We start from the raw sequence: 19,868 nt of genomic DNA, 5'->3' as shown, positions 1-19,868 counted from the left end.
GTCCCAGTCGAGTGAGGCAGGGTGTGAAATGATGGAGTGTCAAGTGTCGAGAGGGAGAGAAGGGAACTGGGACGGGAAAGCATGTAACCTGCTCTGGTGCCTGGGAAGGGGAACATAGACCCTGGTGTGCTGGCAGGATAGCTCAGTCCCAAGGGAAGGAGGTGACCTGTGCAAGGAGGCAGGACAACTCCGCCTGGCCAAGGACACAACTTAAAGGCATGGGCCAGGATGGCACTGTATGAGGAAAATGGATCCTGCAGAAAGATAAGAGCCACAGGTATACTCATGCAACTGCAGCCAAGACAAGGTGGGCAGAGAGCGAGCTAGATGGCTCTTCTCTGGTGGTCCAGTGGCTAAGACTCCCAATGTAGGGGGCCCAGATTCCATCCCTGGTCAGGGGACTAGATTCCCACCTGCTGCACTGAAGATGCATGCAGCCAAATAAATATGTAAATATGTAAAGGAGGGGAGCTAGACAGAAAGCGGGGAGAAACTGGGAGGTGCTCCCCAGCCGCCAAGGGGAGCATTTGGAGGCCAGCTGGAGTCCCAAAAGAGGAAAGTGCCCTCAGGACTGGGTGGGGCTGGGAGATCTCTGCTACCTTCTGGTCCCTGCGTAGGAGTGATGGGGGCAATAACTGGGCTTGTGGGACTGGGGTTGGGAGGTGAAGGCAGGAGGAGGCTCTGACTGGGGCAATGTTCTAATATATTAAGCCAAGGAGCCACCAGGGACAGAAATGGGTCCTGTGGACAGAGAAGTGACCACACCAGGGAGAGGCAAAGGTGGGAAGGAGGCCCAGGCACTCAGGGACAGGAGGCTGGAGGCTGAGTTCTTCATTTGGCTTACACTTTATGAGAGTGTGGAGGATGCAGAGACCCAAGAGGGAGGCTGGGGTGAGCTCTCCCCAGGGCGGAAAGGACACGTCCTGTCAGCACTGTGGGAGGCAGGGCCTCTTCAAGCCAGTGGTGTCCATGTGACTTTCTCACACCTTCCCCTGATTTCTCAGTGCTATTTCTGGAGACAACATCTTTCAAATCTATTTTCCTGACGTGTAAACTTGGTAGGCATGTCTTTGCTGACCTGGCTTTTGTGTTAGTGTTAGGTCCCTCATTCTGCACCTTTTTTCCCACCATCATTTTGCTCTGAAGTTGCATTAACCCGATGCTTTCTCCTGAGGGGAGGGAGGTACTCTTATTTCACAGGTTAGGGTGTGGCTTAGGTTAAAATATCATGGGATCAATAGAGTGCATCTTCCTGGAGCAGAATTTTATGAGATTGTCAGGAAAAATATCTGTGTTAAGATAAAAATGACATGTGTGTACATGTAAACATTTAAAATATTTGAGTTGAGATAACTTGGACAGGTGTTCTGATCCCTCCGTGGTAACTGGTACCACAGAGCCCCACTTAGATAAAACACTGTGGCGCCTCCCTTCGGCTCACCCTCCCTGGTGCCAAGTCCTGGGAGCCTGGCACATCATCTACCCAATCTCTATTCACTTCCCTGCCCAACTTAGTTCAGGTCTCAGGACCAGATCACTGCCTCCCTCTCATCTTCCTCATTCCTGACACTGATGCTGTTATTCTTACTGACTCCTATTTACTCTTTAAAAATGTTTCATGGGACTTCCCTGGTGGTCCAGTAGCTAGGACTCTGCACTAGCAATGCAGGGGGCCCAGGTTCGATCCCTCATCAGGGAACTAGATTCCCACATGCCCCAACTAAGAGTTCACAAGATCCAACTAAGGATCCCTCATGCTACAAGGAAGATGGAAGATCCCGAAAGCTGCAACTAAGACCTGGCAGTCAAATAAATAGATTTTTTTTTTAAAGTTACATAACCTGGACTTCCCTGGTAGTCCAGTAGTTGACTCTCCACTTCCACTTCAGGGGGTGTGGGTTTGATTCCTGGTCAAGGAACCAAGACCCCACACGTCTGCATGCTGTGGGGGGATATGCACCACCCCCAAATGCTGAATAACCCACTACCACTTATACTATAAAAGTGAAAATGTGAGTTGCTCAGTCATGTCTGACTCTTTGCAACCCCATGGACTGTAGCCCACCAGGCTCCTCTGTCCACGGATTTCTTCAGGCAAGAATACTAGCGTGGGTTGCTATTCCCTTCTTCAGGGGATCTTCCCAACGTAAGGATCGAACTCGGGTCACCTGCAATCTGGGCAGATTCTTCACTGTCTGAGCCACGTCTAACTCCTGCCTACTTCTCTACCCGAAGTGCTCACCACTTCCAGAACCCCATGGTTACACTCTTCTCTCATCCTTTGAGGACTTTATACTCCCTTCCCCTGCCTGGAATGTTCTTTCCGCATGCCTCACACACATTGACTCTTCAAGACTCAATTCTAGCATTCTCTCACTTTTTCTGGAAAGTTACCTAACTTCTCCCACACCCATGTGCTTCTGTGTTTGCCATGAAGGCACCTGTGCATACCTGTCCAGGAGATTATAAGCCTGGGGCAGGGTGGGAGAGGGAGGGGTTTGGGGGAGGGCAGGGCCTGTGGTTATTACTGGAAGCCAGTGCTTGCACAATACACTTATTAGCTGAAGTTGAAATATGCTCCAAGTCCCTTGTGGGAGCCAGAACACTGAAATGTGTAGCTCAGTGTTTCATCAGGTCAAAATCTAAGTTATCATGGTTTATCAATGAATGGCAGTAAAACTCTGAAACTCTCCAACTTCAATGCTTGTGTGAAGGACTTCCCTGGCAGTCCAGTGGTTAAGACTCCATGCTCCGGGAATTTGGGGGAGAATGGATATGTGCATATGTATGGCTGAGTTCCTTCACTGTTCACCTGAAACTGTCACAACATGGTTAATCAGCTATACATCAATACAAAAGGAAAAGTTAAAAAAAAAAAAAGACTCCAGGCTCCCGGGAATTAGGGGGAGAATGGATACGTGTATATGTACAGCTGAGTCCTTTCGCGGTTCACCTGAAACTGTCACAACGTGGTTAACTGTTCATTTGTATAGCTGTATACACCAATACAAAAGGAAAGGTTTTAAAAAAAAAGACTCTGAGCTCCCAGTACAGCAGGCACGGGTTCAATCACTGGTCGGGGAAATAAGATCCCAGTGCTGCAAGATGCAGCTGAGGGAAAAAGAAAAAGATGCATGGATGAGAAATTCCTCTACTTCACCAGTGTATGGATTTTAAGAACTCAGTCCTATTTAATCTACCCTAGGATACAGGATAAAAGAAAAATGATAGAATTTTAGTTTTACTTTCTACGTGCCAACATTCTAATTAATACAGACTTTAATCAGATAAAGTCTGACCCAAGCATATTGTTTCTGTGGTTAAATCAGAGAAAAACTTGAATTTTGAATATATATGATCAAAACTAAACATTCAGGAAATCAGTCCTGAATGTTCATTGGAAGGACTGATGCTGAAGCTGAAACTCCAATGCTTTGGCCACCTGATGCGAAGAACTGACTCACTGGAAAAGACCCTGAAGCTGGGAGGGATTGAAGGTGGGGGGAGAAGGGGACGACAGAGGATGAGACGGTTGGATGGCATCACTGACTCTATGGACATGAGTTGAGTGAGCTCTGGGAGTTGGTGATGGACAGGGAAGCCTGGTGTGCTGCAGTTCATGGGGTCGCAAAGAGTAGGAAACGACTGAGCAACTGAACTGAACTGAAATATTCACTTAATGTGGTCTTATCTGTTTATGATCTCAAAAGGTTTTCTTCTCCCAAAATAAAAGTTTTAAGATACATTCAAGATTCCTTTGAATGAGAAAAATATATATACCTTCTAAAACAGTGAGCCTACAGAACAATGTAGTGGATTGCTAGGTATACTCTGTGCAACAGAAAAGTAAGTCCACCAAGAAGAAAATCTGAAACATGACCATAAACTTTTATGAAAAATTATAACAAAGACTTTACTTCATTTACTTTTAGCGATTTCATAAATACCAGACGAGAAACTGGACGGTTTGTGAGGAAACTGAGAAAAATTTTTCCATAGAGTAAACTTAGAAATTCCCTTTTGGCTCTGTTTTCCGATCCTCCTTCACTGTGTTGTGGAGAGACTGAGTTCTTCCAGGTTTTTGGCTAGCGGGGTGGTCTCTAGATCAACTGGGCTCTCCAGGTAAGTGGTTCCTGCACAGCGCTTTCCAGTCACTGGATCTACGACTTGTCCAACTTTGAAAACGATCTCAGCCAGTTCGTGCTTCACATGCTTTGTTCTTGGGACAGGGAGCGCCTTGAGAAGCACAATATCCCCAACGGTGCACTGCTGGAGAGCATCGTGGGCAAAGTAGGTTTTTCGCTTATTAAAATACTGTTGAGAGAAGGAGGAAACACATCAGTACTTCCCACTGATGACCTGGCAAGGTAGTAGACAGTCTGAAAAAAGAATGTCCAGAAAACAAGCTGGGACTTGGGGAAAAGAAACAGGTAATATACTTATGGAATCCACCTTCCAAATCCACCCTGATGGCTGGGAAAGATTGAAGGCAAAAGGAGAAGAGGGCGGCCGATGAAGAGACGGTTAGACGGAAATAGCATCACTGACTCAATAGACTGAATTTGAGCAAACTTTGAGAGATAGTGGAGGACAGGGAAGACTGGTGGGCCGCAGTCCATGGGATCACAAAAAGTTGGACGTGACTTAGCAAATGAGCAACAATATATTTATGAAGGCTTCCAACGCAAAAATTAGCCACTTAGTTTCTGGAAAACAACAATGACTTTTCCAGAGCTGATCTTGTCCCAGGGTTCTCCAAGTCCACTGCCTGCAGTATCCTTGCTCTATATTATCATCCTTTTCTACACTATTTAAACTTCCTGGGACTTCCCTGGTGATCCAGTGATTAAGAATCCACCTTCCAATGTAGGGGATGGGGGTTCATTCCCTGGTCAGGGAACTAGGATTCCACATAGTGCCTCAGGGCAACTATGCCTGAGCGCCACAACCACTGAGCTCCAGCGGTGCAACAAGAGAAGCTGGAGAGCCTCAACAAAGACCCAACATAAAAATAAATAAACTCTTCCTTCCTGGTAGAGTCTTCTCTCCAGCCAAAAAACATCCGGTTATCAACAGAACAAAATGTTATAATGTATGTAAAGCACTTAGCTCCATGCCTCCCTCAAAGTATTGCAAACAAGCCACAGATGAGAACCAGAACCATCTCTTCCTCCAGACAACCCCGCCACAGCAGGTAGTTCCATTTAACAGATATGAAAAACAAGCTCAGGGAGGTTAAGTAAGGTGCACAGCTAGCAAACAATAGCCAGGGGACTTCCCTGGTGGTCTAGTAGTTAAGAATCCGCCTTCCAACGCAGAGGGCATGGGTTTGATTCCTGGTCGGGGAAACTAGGATCCCATATGCCATGGGGCAACTAAGCCCGCATGCCCCAACTCCAGAGCCGACCTGGTCTGGAGACTGAGTGCCGCAACTAGAGAGAAGCCCAGGTAATGCAACTATTAGTAAGACTCGATGTAGCCAAAAATAAATAAATAAACATTAAAAAATAACAACAAAAGACAGCCAGTACACACCAATGATTCTAAGACCAATGACCATGCTGTCACTCTTCAGCTTGCTTCTGTGGTTTTATTTTTGTTTTTGCTTTGGGATCAAGCCATTTTACGGAGCAGCTTCAAGGCAGTCAAAGGGCTGGGAGGATGATGAGACTGGCTGTTCTTCTGGCTGGGATCTATCCAGCTTCACAAGACCCTGAAAAGGCCCCTGTATGTTTGATCCTAGATAACAAACAGCACTTGTGCCTACCAGGGTGCCTAACCTCGCATGCAGAAACACCCCTGGCCCTTGCCCCTCCCTCCCTAGCACATCTACGTAATTAAGGACTCTGTACCTTTCTGCCCGAAACCCACCTTTTCCACGCCATCCTCATTGTTCCATGGACTGTTTGGTCCTTTACCATTTCCATCCTAGACATTTGCAATAGCCTCCTCACCCATTTCCTTACCTATCTCCTTTTCTCATAGGCTGAAATCAAAACTATGACACAGGAGACTCTTCCCACTCCGATTCCAATCATTCTCGCGTTCATTCAAAGCCAAGGCCTACTTAGTACCAAGCTCTGAGCTCAACCTCGCCAAAGCACTGGCTGCTCCAATACAGTGTCATGCCTTTTCATGTGTAAGAAATTAATAAACAGAAACTTCAATTAAACAGAGTCAAGGGACTTCCCCGGTGATCTTGAGGTTAAGAATCCACCTGCCAGGGCAGGGGAGATGGGCTCAATCCCTGGTTGTGGAACTAAGATTTCACATGCCTCAGGGCAGCTAAGCCGGTGCATCACAACTAATGAGCCCACGTACAGCAATGAAGACCCAGCACGGTCAAAAATAAATAAGTTACTAAAACACAAAAACAAAAAACTCAGAATTGGGAGACCAGAAGGGGAAGTTCTCATACCCTGTCATGAGAGCTCAACAGGAAGAAAGATCTCCTTCTCTTCTTTCCCAGCAACAATTCAGCCAACAAAACGCCACAGACTCTTTGTTTACCGTCCCCTCTGTAAAAGCACGCTCCTCTCTGGTCACCTCCACTTTTGTGGGAGACCGACACGTGGCTTATCATGGTTGCAGACCCCGATCTGCAATTCTCTGCTGATCCCAAGTAAATCTGTTTTTGCTGTATAAGTAACTGGCAGTGTATTTGTTTTAGGTGAATACATGGCTAAAGGAACTTCCACAAACTATTCACCATGGCTGGAATGACTTCCCTCACTCCTCCTGCCCCCAACTTGGTCTTCTGGATAAAATCTTTTTTTTGGCTGCACTGCATGGCATGTAGGGTCCTAATTCCTGATCGAACCCCTATCGGGAAGGCAGAGACTTGACACTGGACCTCCGAAGAAGTTCCTGGATAAAGTCCTTTTGGAGATTCAGCTTGATCTTATATAATCAAGAATGCTCTTGGGACTTCCCTGGTGGTCTAGTGGTGAGGACTCTGTGCTTCCAATGCAGGGGGCATGTGTTCAGTCCCTAGTTGGGGAATGAAGACCCCACATGTGGCCTGGAATGGCCGGAAAAAAAAATGCTCCCCTTTAACAACCAGGAAAGGAAGAATGAGTCTTACCTTCTGCAGTACTCTACACATAGAATGTCCATAACAGTGTCATCAGATTGAATTGAAATGAACTCTGTGCAGTCTCTAAAATGTGAGGTGAACCAGGAATCATGCGTTGTGTTACATCCACCAACCAGCACAACGCCTGATGTGCAGCACTGGCTCAGCCCATCTTCCCTAATGGTGTGTTTCTGCTCAGAACCCTGAACATGTTGGTGATTCATCAATGCCATCTGCAAACAGCGATGTTCCTTACCTTTAATAAATAGGGATCCAGAACAAGTCTGGTCACTCTCACTTTAGCAGTTTTTTGCATTGCTGTCCCAATCACCTTACCCACGATCCATTTGGCATGGACGGATGAACGAACTACGGACATGATGTGGCTTTGGTCACCTGAAAATAAATTCCAAAGTTTAGCCTGACGATTGTGACTCACCAAAAGAATTTTGTCACTAGAACCGCCCAAGTGCAGAAACAGCTTTGTTGGCCTTCTGGAATCACCACTTTATAGAGGTGTTTACACGTTTCACTATTGTAATTTTAACCTCAAGCCTCAGTGTTCCCTTCTACCAAATGGGAATAACAACTGGGCTTACTCACAGAAGTGCTTCGAGGATTTAACCCGTAAGGCGCTCAACAGCGCGAATAAACGCTGGCCTTCCCTTGCGTCCCTATTTCTTTCCATCCCGCTGGGCTGCCTCTCCCTAAAGGCTCAGAGCCCGGCTACTTGGGGCGTGCGAGGCTGAGGCGAGGCGGCCCGGGAGTCCACCCCACCGGAGACCTTGACTTGGCATTCCTTTCGAGATCAATTAACACTGAGTTCATGTCGCCCAGCCTGGGGAAGGTTTGGGGGGTGATTGCTCCCTTCGTCCCTGAAACCCGAGGTCATGTAACTCGACTCGCCTCGCCTTGAGGGCTCCCACGCTGCGGCGCTCCGGGACTGGCAAATAACCCACCTCAGAACTCCACAGTTTCGGCGTACGCCCGGCCGAGGGCCGACCGGAGCGTCATGGCGTCACGTCGTACGCAGGTCGCTCCGCCCCAGGCCGCCCACTCATTGGCTCCGAGTCCGCTCAGTCGTGGGCGGGGTTAAAGACAGGGCTCCACCCACTCCCCCTTAATCGCAGCCGCGGGCTGTAGCTCCGCTGAAGACTTTGATCTCTGCTTTCTGCACCCGTACCTAGTTCGATGCGTTGGGGAGTTGGCCTTTACCTATTCCACTTAGTTTCTCTCTGCTTTTGTTGAGCTCCCAGACATTGGACAAGGCCTTCCAAATAAAAGGAGCTTCATTCATCAAACACTGAAACATTGGAGGCTGCCAAACGCTGAGACTGAAATGCTTAAGCATTTCCACCCCCAGCAGTTGCATTTAAGATAAACTTCTGTAGATCTTTATGTCTGGTATGACTTTAGGTGTTAATTCTCAATATTGTGAGATGGAGAGAAGTCTGATGTGGGTACATATATATGTGTGCCAGTTAGGAAGATCTTAGATGGGCCATGAGCAGGCTGCTGCTGATGCCTTCTCAGATAGAAGAAAGTCTGGGAATAGATGAGGCTCTTGTTAGGAAATTGCTAGACTAGGGGAGACCTAATGGATGTAAAAACAACAACAACAACAGCGATCGTATCCTTAGATTGAAGTGTGTTTTCAGATAAAGAATTAAGGGCAAGGGCACACTTAGTGATGGGGATAGTGTAAGATGTTTGAAATTTCAGAAATGGAAGCTGATTTTCTATAGAAGTGATAATTATTTTATATGCAGCATTGCAGGAGGATTCTTTACCCACTGAACCATCAGGGAAACCCTATAACTTTATGTACATTATTTCATATAAACAAAAACTTTCCCAAGATAATATATTTCCCTCTAGCTATGAACTTAAATCCCTTTCTTTTACAAGCAAGCTTAAAACCTCTCTTGCTAACAACACCAATAACATACCCAAAGTGATTTTTTTAAATGTAAATCAAATCATTTCACACCATCAAAGGTAGTAAACATGTGTTGATTTTTTTCCAACCCTCGTTGGGAGGAAAACTTTCCCTCTACTAATTTAAGTTTGTGTTGGTGGGGGACTGTGAATGAACTGACAATAGCTCACCAGGCAAAAAGACAAGGTTTATTCACAAATGCACTCAAGAGCAGATGAAGAGACTCTTGAAAAACTAGATGTAGAGGATATATACCAAAACTAGAAGCAGGAGATTGCCATCAGGAGGAGAAGGGGGCGACAGAGGAAGAGATGGTTGGATGGCATCACCAATTCAATGGACATGAGTTTGAGCAAGCCAACTCTGGGAGACAGTGAAAGACACAAAGTTTGGCATGCTGCAGTCCATGGGGTCGCAAAGAGTTGGACACAACTTAGCCACTGAACAACATACACTAACTTAACAGGGGAAAGGAAGGAGGGAGAAAGGGCCTCTGGGAAAACAAATGGACTTTTACACAAGGCAAATGGGCTTTTATGAGAACCACAGCAAGTTCAACACTTTGTGATAGTATTTGTTTATGCAATTTTTCATTCTGGTGTCAGTGGTTGGTTGATCTCCTTTCTAGCTGGAATCTCCCCTGAGAGGGAATTAACAACAGCTTGAAATCTTCCCTGGTGGCTCAGACGGTAAAGCGGCTGCCTACAATATGGGAGACCCGGGTTCAATCCCTGGGTCAGGAAGATCTCCTGGAGAAGGAAATGGCAACCCACTCCAGTATTCTTGCCTGGAAAATCCCATGGACAGAGGAGCCTGGTGGTCTATACAGTCCATGGGGTTGCAAAGAGTCAGACACGACTGAGCGATTTCACTTTCACTTTCACTCTGAGAAAGCTCTGCCTGTAGTCAGATAAGGAACACTCTGAAAAGGTTTTTTGTTTTTTATTTCCCTGCATCTGCAGTATCTTCAATGTCCTCAGTTTAAGAGAATATTTGTGCCATTTTGGTGGATTTGGTACAGTGCCATCACCCCTTAGTGTCCTGTCTTCTGGGGTGAGAGCACGTCGTGAATTCCTGTATCTATCTGCACCTGTTAGGATTCACAAGGGGCTCATAGCATATAGGTAAAATATGGCCCATTGTGGTGACCTGACAAACAAGGGATGAAGTCACAGTGGCCACATTGCCCTGCTGGGCATCCTGTTTTTTCCTTAAGGAGATACCCTGTTTTTCCCTGCTGGTGCCAGTTTCTTGAGACTACGTAACCACCCAACCATGAGACCCTGTTCACTACATGAGCACAAGACCCCAGCTGTGGGCTAAAGATAAACTGAGGCCCCCTTCCTGCGGGGCACAATTTCCCATCATAGGGTATAAGAAGGGTTGGCTGTAAAGGGAGGGCACTGGTTTCTCTCTAAAGCCAGTTTCTTTCTTCCTATAATAAATCTTCCTCTGCCTGAATGCCCAGCTTGCTATCTTTTTCTCCATGCTCGCCTTACATTTCTGGTGCCAAAACCTGGGAGGGAAGACCCACCACGGCTAGGTTGGTTCCTCTCCTGAGCCCACCTTTGTGGTTCCCTCCCTTGGACCTCCCAGAGAAACTGGGACGAGCCCCCAAGATGGGACTCTCCACTTACCTTGCTGGACTGACATCCACACACCGGCTCTCATTTCATCGCCTGCAGGGGTGAGTGAATTCCTGCTCTCTTAGATCCTCTGTCTCTCATCTGGTTTTTGAAGCCCTAGTGCTAGGCGGGGGAGAAGACAATGGCACCCCACTCCAGTACTCTTGCTTGGAAAACCCCATGGACGGAGGAGCCTGGTAGGCTGCAGTCCATGGGTTCGCTGAGCGTCAGAAACAACTGAGCGATGGAAACAACTGAGTGACTTCACATTCACTTTTCACTTTCACTCATTGGAGAAGGAAATGGCAACCCACTCCAGTGTTCTTGCCTGGAGAATCCCAGGGACGGGGGAGCCTGGTGGGCTGCTGTCCATGGGGTCGCACAGAGTCGGACACGAGTGAAGTGACTTAGCAGCAGCAGCACTAGGTAGAGGATCCCACGGCCCTTGGGTCCTGGTCTCACTTTGAAATAGGGGACACCCATTTCATGAGAGACCCTGTCGTTGTCTGAGAAGGCCGTGAGAACGGGGACGCCTTTTCTTTCGGACCTTTCTCCTCCTTTTTTTCACTCGCCCTTGTTTGCCCTACCTCCCTATTCGACTATAATGGGAAATTCTCAGTCCCAACCTACCCCTTTTAGCCTGCCTTCTCCAAAACCTAAAAAACCTTGGGTTTTCAAGGAGAAAGAAGGCCAAAGCCATTCACTTATTACTCTCCCACTGTGTGGCGACTGGATAATAGGGCCCAGTGGCCAGAAAACAGAACTCTCAATTACATTACTTTAGGGGACCTCGATTACTTCTGCGGCGGCAATGGCAAGTGGTCAGAGATCCCTTATGTTCAGGCTTTCTTTGTTCTCCACTCTTGGCCCTCTCTCTGTACTTCCTCTTCTACTTCTCAAATACTTTTAGCCCATTCTGGGCCACATCCCCCCAATACTATATCTCCTGATCCCTGTTTGGATTTTTCCTCTTCTTTTGACCCTTCTGACCATATTGCACCTCCAATCGCCTCTATTCCTATCGTAGCAGACCCGGTCCCACAACCTCCACCTTACATTCCCCTGGCTCCTCTCCCCTCTCAGGCGCAGGCCGCCGCCGCTTCCGACCCTCCCCCCAGGCCTATTTCGGAAAAGGGCTCTTGGGCTTCAGCTCCACCCGCTACTACCGGTGACTCAAGTCCTTATCCCGACCTCCCTAAATCCCCTCCTTTTACCCAGCTGCGAACGGCCTTAAAGAGACAGGACCCTGAATCCCTTCCCGCTCCCTTCCTTCCCTTATTAGAGGTGGGTGGTACAGAAGGTGTTGTTTGGGTGCACATCCCATTCTCCCTCTCCGATTTATCTCAAATCGAAAAACGTCTTGGCTCTTTTTCCTCTGACCCTGACACTTATTTCAGTTCAGTCACTCAGTCGTGTCCGACTCTTTGCGACCCCATGAATTGCAGCACGCCAGGCCTCCCTGTCCATCACCAACTCCCAGAGTTCACCCAAACTCATGTCCATCTACCTCACCCAGTCTTATGACTTGACCTGGCATATTTACATTATACTCTTCTCTACCACGGAGAAGGCAATGGCACCCCACTCCAGTACTCTTGCCTGGAAAATCCCATGGATGGAGGAGCCTGGTAGGCTGCGGTCCATGGGGTCTCGAAGAGTAGGACACGACTGAAGTGACTTAGCAGTAGCAGCTCCTCTACCAAAAGCAGAGATGTTACTTTGCCAACAAAGGTCCATCTAGTCAAGGCTATGGTTTTTCCAGTGGTGATGTATGGATGTGAGAGTTGGACTGTGAAGAAAGCTGAGCGCCGAAGAATTGATGCTTTTGAACTGTGGTGTTGGAGAAGACTCTTGAGAGTCCCTTGGACTGCAAGGAGATCCAACCAGTCCATTCTAAAGATCAGTCCTGGGTGTTCTTTGGAAGGACTGATGCTAAACCTGAAATTCCAATACTTTGGCCACCTGATTCGAAGAGTTGACTCACTGGAAAAGACTGATGCTGGGAGGGATTGGGGGCAGGAGGAAAGGGGACAACAGAGGATGAGATGGCTGGATGGTATCACCGACTCCATGGACATGAGTTTGAGTAAACTCCGGGAGTTGGTGATGGACAGGGAGGCCTGGCGTGCTGCGATTCATGGGGTCTCAGAGTCAGACATGACTGAGTGACTGAACTGAACTGAACTCTCCTCCCAGAAGAAAAAGAACAAGTCTGGCAAGCCACTCACGCTCCTGCCAATGAAATACGTCAAACTGATGATACTAAGCTTGTAGGCTCAGCTGCCAATCCCAGGGACGACCCTAATTGTGACTACCAGGCAAGGAGTCCTGAGCGAACAGCTCGTAATCACATGGTGACTTGCCTTATTGCAGGCCTCCAAGAAACAGGACATAAAGCTGTTAAGTTTGATAAACTCAAAGAAATAACTCAAAGACCAGATGAAAATCCAGCACAATTTCTGGCTAGATTAACAGAAGCCCTACAAAAATATACAAAATTAGATCCAACTTCAATAGAAGGTACTATTGTCCTTAATACCCATTTTATTTCCCAATAGTCCTCAGACATTCAAAAGAAGCTAAAAAGGCAGAGGAAGGCCCTCAAACCTCTCAACGAGATCTTTTAAACTTGGCTTTAAATTTTTTCAATAACCAGGAAGAACAGGCAAAACCAGAAAAGGCCCAGAGAGATCATGCTAAATATCATTTCTTAGCCACTGCCCTACACGACTCCAAACCTCAATCCTCTGACAGAGAAAATAAATCATCTAGGCCCTGTTACAAGTTCAGTAAAGAAGGGCACTGGGTCGGCTCATGCCTAAAACCCAAGCCCCCTCCCAGTCCATGTAGTAATTGTGGCATAAAGGAACATTGGAAGGTAGACTGCCCTAACCTCCCTCTAGGGATCCGGACATTTCCTCCCAGTCCTGAGCAGGAGTCTCGGACCCATCTGTGCCCAGACTCCTTGGACTCACCTCTGGAGACTGAAGGTGCCCAGGGCCCCAGGCCCCAAGCTCTATCCTCCAATACATAGATGCTCTTCTTCTCCTTTGTAGCCCCTCTCTCATACATTCTCAGCGACATACCATACAACGCCTCAACTTCCTAGCTGATTGAGGGCTATCAAGTATCTCCTATTAAGGCTCAACTTTCCCTTCCTGAGGTCACGTATCTTGGAGCTCTCCTGACATCAGCAAAGAGACATATAACTACTGACAGAAAGTCGCTTATATCTGTCCTACCACTTCCTACATCAAAAACAGAAATTCTGTCCTTTTTGGGCGTGGCTGGGTATCTACGCCTCTGGATCCCCAATTTTGCCCTCCTAGCATAACCTCTATACCCAGCTACTGGGGGTGGGGGGGAGGGGCGGCGCGATCTTTTGGAGCCTCTTGAACTGAATACTTTTAAGTCAAATGTATATTTGGGCTTTAATGCTCTAAAACAAGCTGTTCTCTTGGCCTCAACTTTAACACTGCCTGATCTTTCTCGCCCTTTTATACTCTACACACTGAAAGACATAAAACTGTCCTAAGAGTCTTAGGACAGATGCAGGGCCCTTACTTTGTCCCCATTGCTTCTCTGTCAAAACAACTGGATACCACCATACAGGGATGGCCAGCCTGCCTGCGTGTTCTGGCTGCAGCTACACTTCTCGCTCAAGAAAGCAAAAAACTTACTTTTGGGACACCCACGGTCATTCACTCAACACATGACCTTAAGGACTTACTCTCACACAAGGCCATGGCTCTTCTATCACCTTCTCGTATCCAACTAATTCCCGTCACCCTCCTAGAATCTCCTAAGTTCTCTTTTGAACGCTGCCCTACTCTTAAGCCCGACACCCTCATCCCTAATTCTTCTGAGCCTCCAATTCACACTTGCAATGAGACGTCAGTCGTGTCCGACTCTGTGCGACCCCATAGATGACAGCCTACTAGGCTCCGCTGTCCCTGGGATTCACTAGGCAAGAATACTGGAGTGGGTTGCCATTTCCTTCTCCAATGCATGAAAGTGAAAAGTGAAAGTAAAGTCCCTCAGTCCTGTCCGACTCTTAGTGACCCCATGGACTGCAGCCCACCAGGCTCCTCCGTCCATGGGATTTTCCAGGCAAGAGTACTGGAGTGGGGTGCCATTGCCTTCTCCGAATGAGACATTAGAAGACTTGATACCTTACTTCTCCCATATCTCCTCAGCCCCTTTAAATAACCCTGATCTTGGTGTATCTCTATTGCTCCTAACAACCAAACCCTCCTATCCCACTAATCCACAACCGACCCAAAGAAGCAATTCAATTCATTCTCTTATTGATAAGTTTAGGAATAGCAGCAGGTATTGGAACAGGAACTGCAGGGCTCATGACCTCTTTAAACTACTATCAGTCTCTCTAAGGATCTCACTGAAAGCCTAGAAGAAGTAGCCACCAGCCTTATCAGTCTCCAGGGCCATCTAGATTCCCTGGCAGCTGTGGTCCTTCAAAACAGAAGAGGGTTAGATCTTCTCACAGCAGAAAAAGGAGGCCTATGTTTTTTTCTAGACTAAGCCTGCTGTTTCTACGCCAATAAATCGGGTGTTGTAAAGGAGGCAGCAAGGAATCTGAAAAATAGGGTCTTAAGAATACATCAACATCTCAGTAATTCATGGGAAAACTGGTTAAGCAGTTGGGATTGGATGCCATGTGTTCTACTTTTACTGGGCCCCCTTCTCATATTAACTCTCATTCTGACTTTCAGCCCCTGTTTAATGAGGGGTTTTTTTGTTTTGTTTTGTTTTTTTTCAAAGCTTCTCCAGGATTGCCTACCAGCCTTCACCAACCAGACTGTTCATGAACTATTTCTGCTGCTGCTGCTGCTGCTAAGTCACTTCAGTCGTGTCCGACTCTGTGCGACCCCATAGACGGCAGCCCATCAGGCTCCACCATCCCTGGGATTCTCCAGGCAAGAGCACTGGAGTGGGTTGCCATTTCCTTCTCCAATGCATGAAAGTGGAAAGTGAAAGGGAAGTCACTCAGTCGTGTCCGACTCTTAGCAACTCCATGGACTGCAGCCTACCAGTCTCCTCCATCCATGGGAGTTTCCAGGCAAGAGTACTGGAGTGGGTTGCCAATGCCTTCTCCGATGAACTATTTCTAACTCTCTCCAATTATCAAAACCTTCAAGCCCACTCAGACTTTCCTTAACCCACGTTCCAGACTTTTCTAATCTTACCCCCATGATGTTGCCCCAAACCAGCACAAAGCAGATACAGAAGACTGACTTTGGCCCATTAGTTCAGTTCAGTTCAGTCACTAGTCGTGTCCAACTCCTTGCGACCCCAGGAATTGCAGCATGCCAGGCCTCCCTGTCTATCACCAACTCCAAGAGTTCACTCAAACTCATGTCCATCGAGTCAGTGATGCATCCAGCTATCTCATCCTCTGTTGTCCCCTTTCCTCCTGCCCCCAATCCCTCCCAGCATCAGAGTCTTTTCCAATGAGTCAACTCTTCGCATCAGGTGGCCAAAGTATTGGAGTTTCAGCTTTAGCATCAGTCCATCCAAAGAACACCCAGGACTGATCTCCTTTAGAATGGACTGGTTGGATCTCCTTGCAGTCCAAGGGACTCTCAAGAGTCTTCTCCAAAACCACAGTTCAAAAGCATCAATTCTTCGGCACTCAGCTTTCTCCACAGTCCAACTCTCGCATCCATACATGACCACTGGAAAAACCATAGCCTTGACTAGATGGACCTTTGTTGGCAAAGTAATGTCTCTGCTTTTCAATATGCTATCTAGGTTGGTCATAACTTTCCTTCCAAGGAGTAAACATCTTTTAATTTCATGGCTGCAATCACCATCTACAGCGATTTTGGAGCCCCAAAAGATAAAGTCTGCCACTGTTTCCACTGTTTCCCCATCTATTTGCCATGAAGTGATGGGACCAGATGCCATGATCTTCATTTTCTGAATGTTGAGCTTTAAGCCAACTTTTTCACTCTCCTCTTTCACTTTCATTAGAGGCTTTTAAGTTCCTCTTCACTTTCTGCCATAAGGGTGGTATCATGTGCATATCTGAGGTTATTGATATTTCTCCCAACAATCTTGATTCCAGCTTGTGTTCCTTCCAGCCCAGCATTTCTCATGATGTACTCTGCATATAAGTTAAATAAACAGGGTGACAATATACAGCCTTGACGTACTCCTTTTCCTATTTGGAACCAGTCTGTTGTTCCATATCCAGTTCTAACTGTTGCTTCCTGACCTGCAAATAGGTTTCTCAAGAGGCAGGTCAGGTGGTCTGGTATTCCCATCTCTTTCAGAATTTTCCACAGTTGATTGTGATCCACACAGTCAAAGGCTTTGGCATAGTCAATAAAGCAGAAATAGATGTTTTTCTGGAACTCTCTTGGTTTTTCCATGATCCAGCGGATGTTGGCAATTTGATCTCTGGTTCCTCTGCCTTTTCTAAAACCAGCTTGAACATCTGGAAGTTCACCGTTCACGTATTGCTGAAGCCTGGCTTAGAGAATTTTGAGCATTACTTTACTAGCATGTGAGATGAATCAATTGTGCAGTAGTTTGAGCATTCTTTGGCATTGCCTTTCTTTGGGATTGGAATGAAAACTGACCTTTTCCAGTCCTGTGGCCACTGCTGAGTTTTCCAAATTTGCTGGCATATTGAGTGCAGCACTTTCACAGCATAATTTTTCAGGATTTGAAAGAGCTCAACTGGAATTTCATCACCTGCACTTTGTTCATAGTGATGCTTTCTAATGCCCACTTGACTTCACATTCCAGGATGTCTGGCTCTAGGTGAGTGATCACACCATCGTTATTATCTTGGTCATGAAGATCTTCTTTTGTACAGTTCTTCTGTGTATTCTTGCCACTTCTTCTTAATATCTTCTGCTTCTGTTAGGTCCATACCATTTCTGTCCTTTATTGAGCCCATCTTTGCATGAAATGTTCCCTTGATATCTCTAATTTTCTTGAAGGGACTTCGGCCCATATCCTGTATCAAAAAGGCTCGAATGTTAGGGTTCACAAGGGGCTCGTAGCATATAGTTAAAATATGGCCCATCGTGGTGACCTGACAAACAAGGGATGAAGTCACAGTGGCCACATTGCCCTGGCGGGCATCCCGTTTTTTCCTTAAGGTGATACCCTGTTTTTCCCTGCTGGTGCCAGTTTCTCAAGACTACGTGACCACCTGACCATGAGACCCCTTCGACTACATGACCATCTGACCATGAGATCCCTTCACTACATGACCACAAGACCCCAGCTGTGGGCTAAAGATAAACTGAGGCCCCTTCCCTACGGGGCACAATTTCCCATTGATAGGGTATAAGAAGGGTTGGCTGTAAAGGGAGGGCACTGGTTTCTCCCTAAAGCCAGTCACTTTCTTTCTTTCTTCCTATAATAAATCTTTCTCTGCCTGAATGCCTGGCTCACTCTCTTTTTCTCTGCTTGCCTTACAGCACCCTCTGTGGGTCTGCCAATCAATATGCTCTGTCTTCATTTAGCACAAGGCCCAAGCTGGACTAATCAGATTACCTTCCAGGAATATGAATCTTGAGTGCTCTGATGGGAGAATGGGAGGTGACTGGGGATAATGGATCCTGGTGGAGGTGTTCTGAAGAGTCAATTCTGCTGCTTGCACCAACAGAAAATTAACCTATAAAGAAGTTGGCACTCGGAAAATTAAAAACAACATGCAGTCATTCATGGGGTAACACACAAATTAGATGCTTTTTCGAAAAGACTAAAAGGTACCCATATTTGATAAACATCTTTCTCAGCCATCAGCCCCCAACCCAACATTCATTCTCATATTCAATCTTTCTCTCTCTTCCTTCTGCTATTCCCCAACCCATTCTTCTCGTCTATTTCTCTTCATGGTCACTGTTATGTTTGTATCCTTCCAGGATTCTTATTTTGGATCCTGACCCCCATGGTGAAGATATTAGGAGATGGGGCTTTGAGGAAGTGATTAGGTTTTGCCCTTATGAATGGGATTCAATCTCTTTTATAAAAGGACTCCAAGAAAACTTCTTTCTACTGTGTGAGGGCACCAGGAAATGGGTCCCTACTAACACAGATCTTTTGGCACCTTGATCTTGGATTTCCCAGCCTCCAGAATTGTATGCAATTAATTTCTGCTTTTATAAATCACTCAGTCTATGGTCCCAGGCAGCACTGCTGCTGCTGCTGCTGCTAAGTCGCTTCAGTTGTGTCCAACTCTGTGTGACCCCATAGACGGCAGCCCACCAGGCTTCCCCGTCCCTGGGATTCTCCAGGCAAGAACACTGGAGTGGGTTGCCATTTCCTTCTCCAATGTATGAAAGTGAAAACTGAAAGTGAAGTCACTCAGTGGTAAATAACCCACCTGCCAATGCAGGTGACCGAAGAGACATGGTTTGATCCCTGGGTCAGGAAGATCCCTTGGAAAAGGGCATGGCAACCCTCTCCAGTAGTCTTGCCTGAAGAATCCCATGGACAGAGGAGGCTGGTAGGCTACAGTCCATGGGGCCACAAGGAGTCGGACACTTAGCAGTCTATGGTATTTTGTATATGTTGTTGATGTTGTTTAGTTGCTAAGTTGTATCCAGCTCTTTGCGACCCCATGGACTGTAGACCACCAGGCTCCTCTGTCCATGGGATTTCCCAGGCAAGAATACTGGAGTGGTTTGCCATTTCCTTCTCCAGGTTATCTTACCAGATCAGGAATCAAACCCGTGTCTCCTGTGTTGGCAGGCAGATTCTTTACCACTGAACCACCAGGGAAGCCTCATTTTGTATATATAAAATGATGGAATTTGTATTTACACATACATACATCTGTAATGTAAAATATATATATATATATATATAGTATTTTGTGTATATATATATGACATTTCCTTTTCCATTCATCAGATACTACTAAGGTTGTTTCCCTTTTAAAAATTTTTTATGATTTTTTAAAATATTGTTTAGCATTGCTGGGTCTTAGCTGTGGCATGTGAACTCTTTAGTTGTAGCATATGGGATCTAGTTCCCTGACCAGGGATGGAACCCAGGTCCCCTGGATTGGGAGCTCAGAGTCTTAACCACTGAACTGTCAGGGAAGTCTGCCGAGGTCCAGCCCCGGCTGCTCCAGGGTATTCGAAGGAGAGACGGCTTCGGCGACTATTTATTCATCAAAGATATAAAGAGTAATAGAATGAGGATAGCTCAGTAGGAAAATTCAGTGGAGAAAAGAAGCTGAGTA

General features: G+C 46.6%; 1 protein-coding gene across 2 annotated transcripts; it reads right to left on the bottom strand.

Moving 5' to 3' along the window:
- Nucleotides 1-3,869: 3,869 nt before the first annotated feature.
- Nucleotides 3,870-8,147, bottom strand: MRPS17 (mitochondrial ribosomal protein S17). 2 transcript variants are annotated; one of them, XM_019987261.2, is made up of 3 exons: nucleotides 8,035-8,147; nucleotides 7,332-7,471; nucleotides 3,870-4,314 (listed from the first exon to the last, which is right to left on the bottom strand). In XM_019987261.2, exons 2-3 carry the CDS (start codon nucleotides 7,452-7,454, stop codon nucleotides 4,045-4,047), a joined length of 393 nt encoding a protein of 130 aa, XP_019842820.1. In that variant the 5' UTR covers nucleotides 7,455-7,471; nucleotides 8,035-8,147; the 3' UTR covers nucleotides 3,870-4,044. The 2 variants fall into 2 exon arrangements, with proteins under 2 accessions (XP_019842820.1, XP_019842819.1); XM_019987260.2 differs by having other exon boundaries at nucleotides 7,982-8,127.
- Between the last annotated feature and the right edge of the window lie 11,721 nt (nucleotides 8,148-19,868).

Source organism: Bos indicus, chromosome 25 (assembly GCF_029378745.1).
Source record: "Bos indicus isolate NIAB-ARS_2022 breed Sahiwal x Tharparkar chromosome 25, NIAB-ARS_B.indTharparkar_mat_pri_1.0, whole genome shotgun sequence".
NCBI classification, from domain to species: Eukaryota; Metazoa; Chordata; class Mammalia; order Artiodactyla; family Bovidae; genus Bos; species Bos indicus.
This window is presented reverse-complemented; position numbering and strand designations above follow the sequence as displayed.

Excerpts from the sequence above, each read along its gene's own strand:
- MRPS17 (XM_019987261.2), bottom strand. The coding sequence starts at position 7,454 with ATGTCCGTAGTTCGTTCATCCGTCCATGCCAAATGGATCGTGGGTAAG. Across the intron at positions 4,315-7,331 it reads TGGATCCCTATTTATTAAAG|TATTTTAATAAGCGAAAAAC; the intron begins GTAAGGAACATC and ends TTCTCTCAACAG.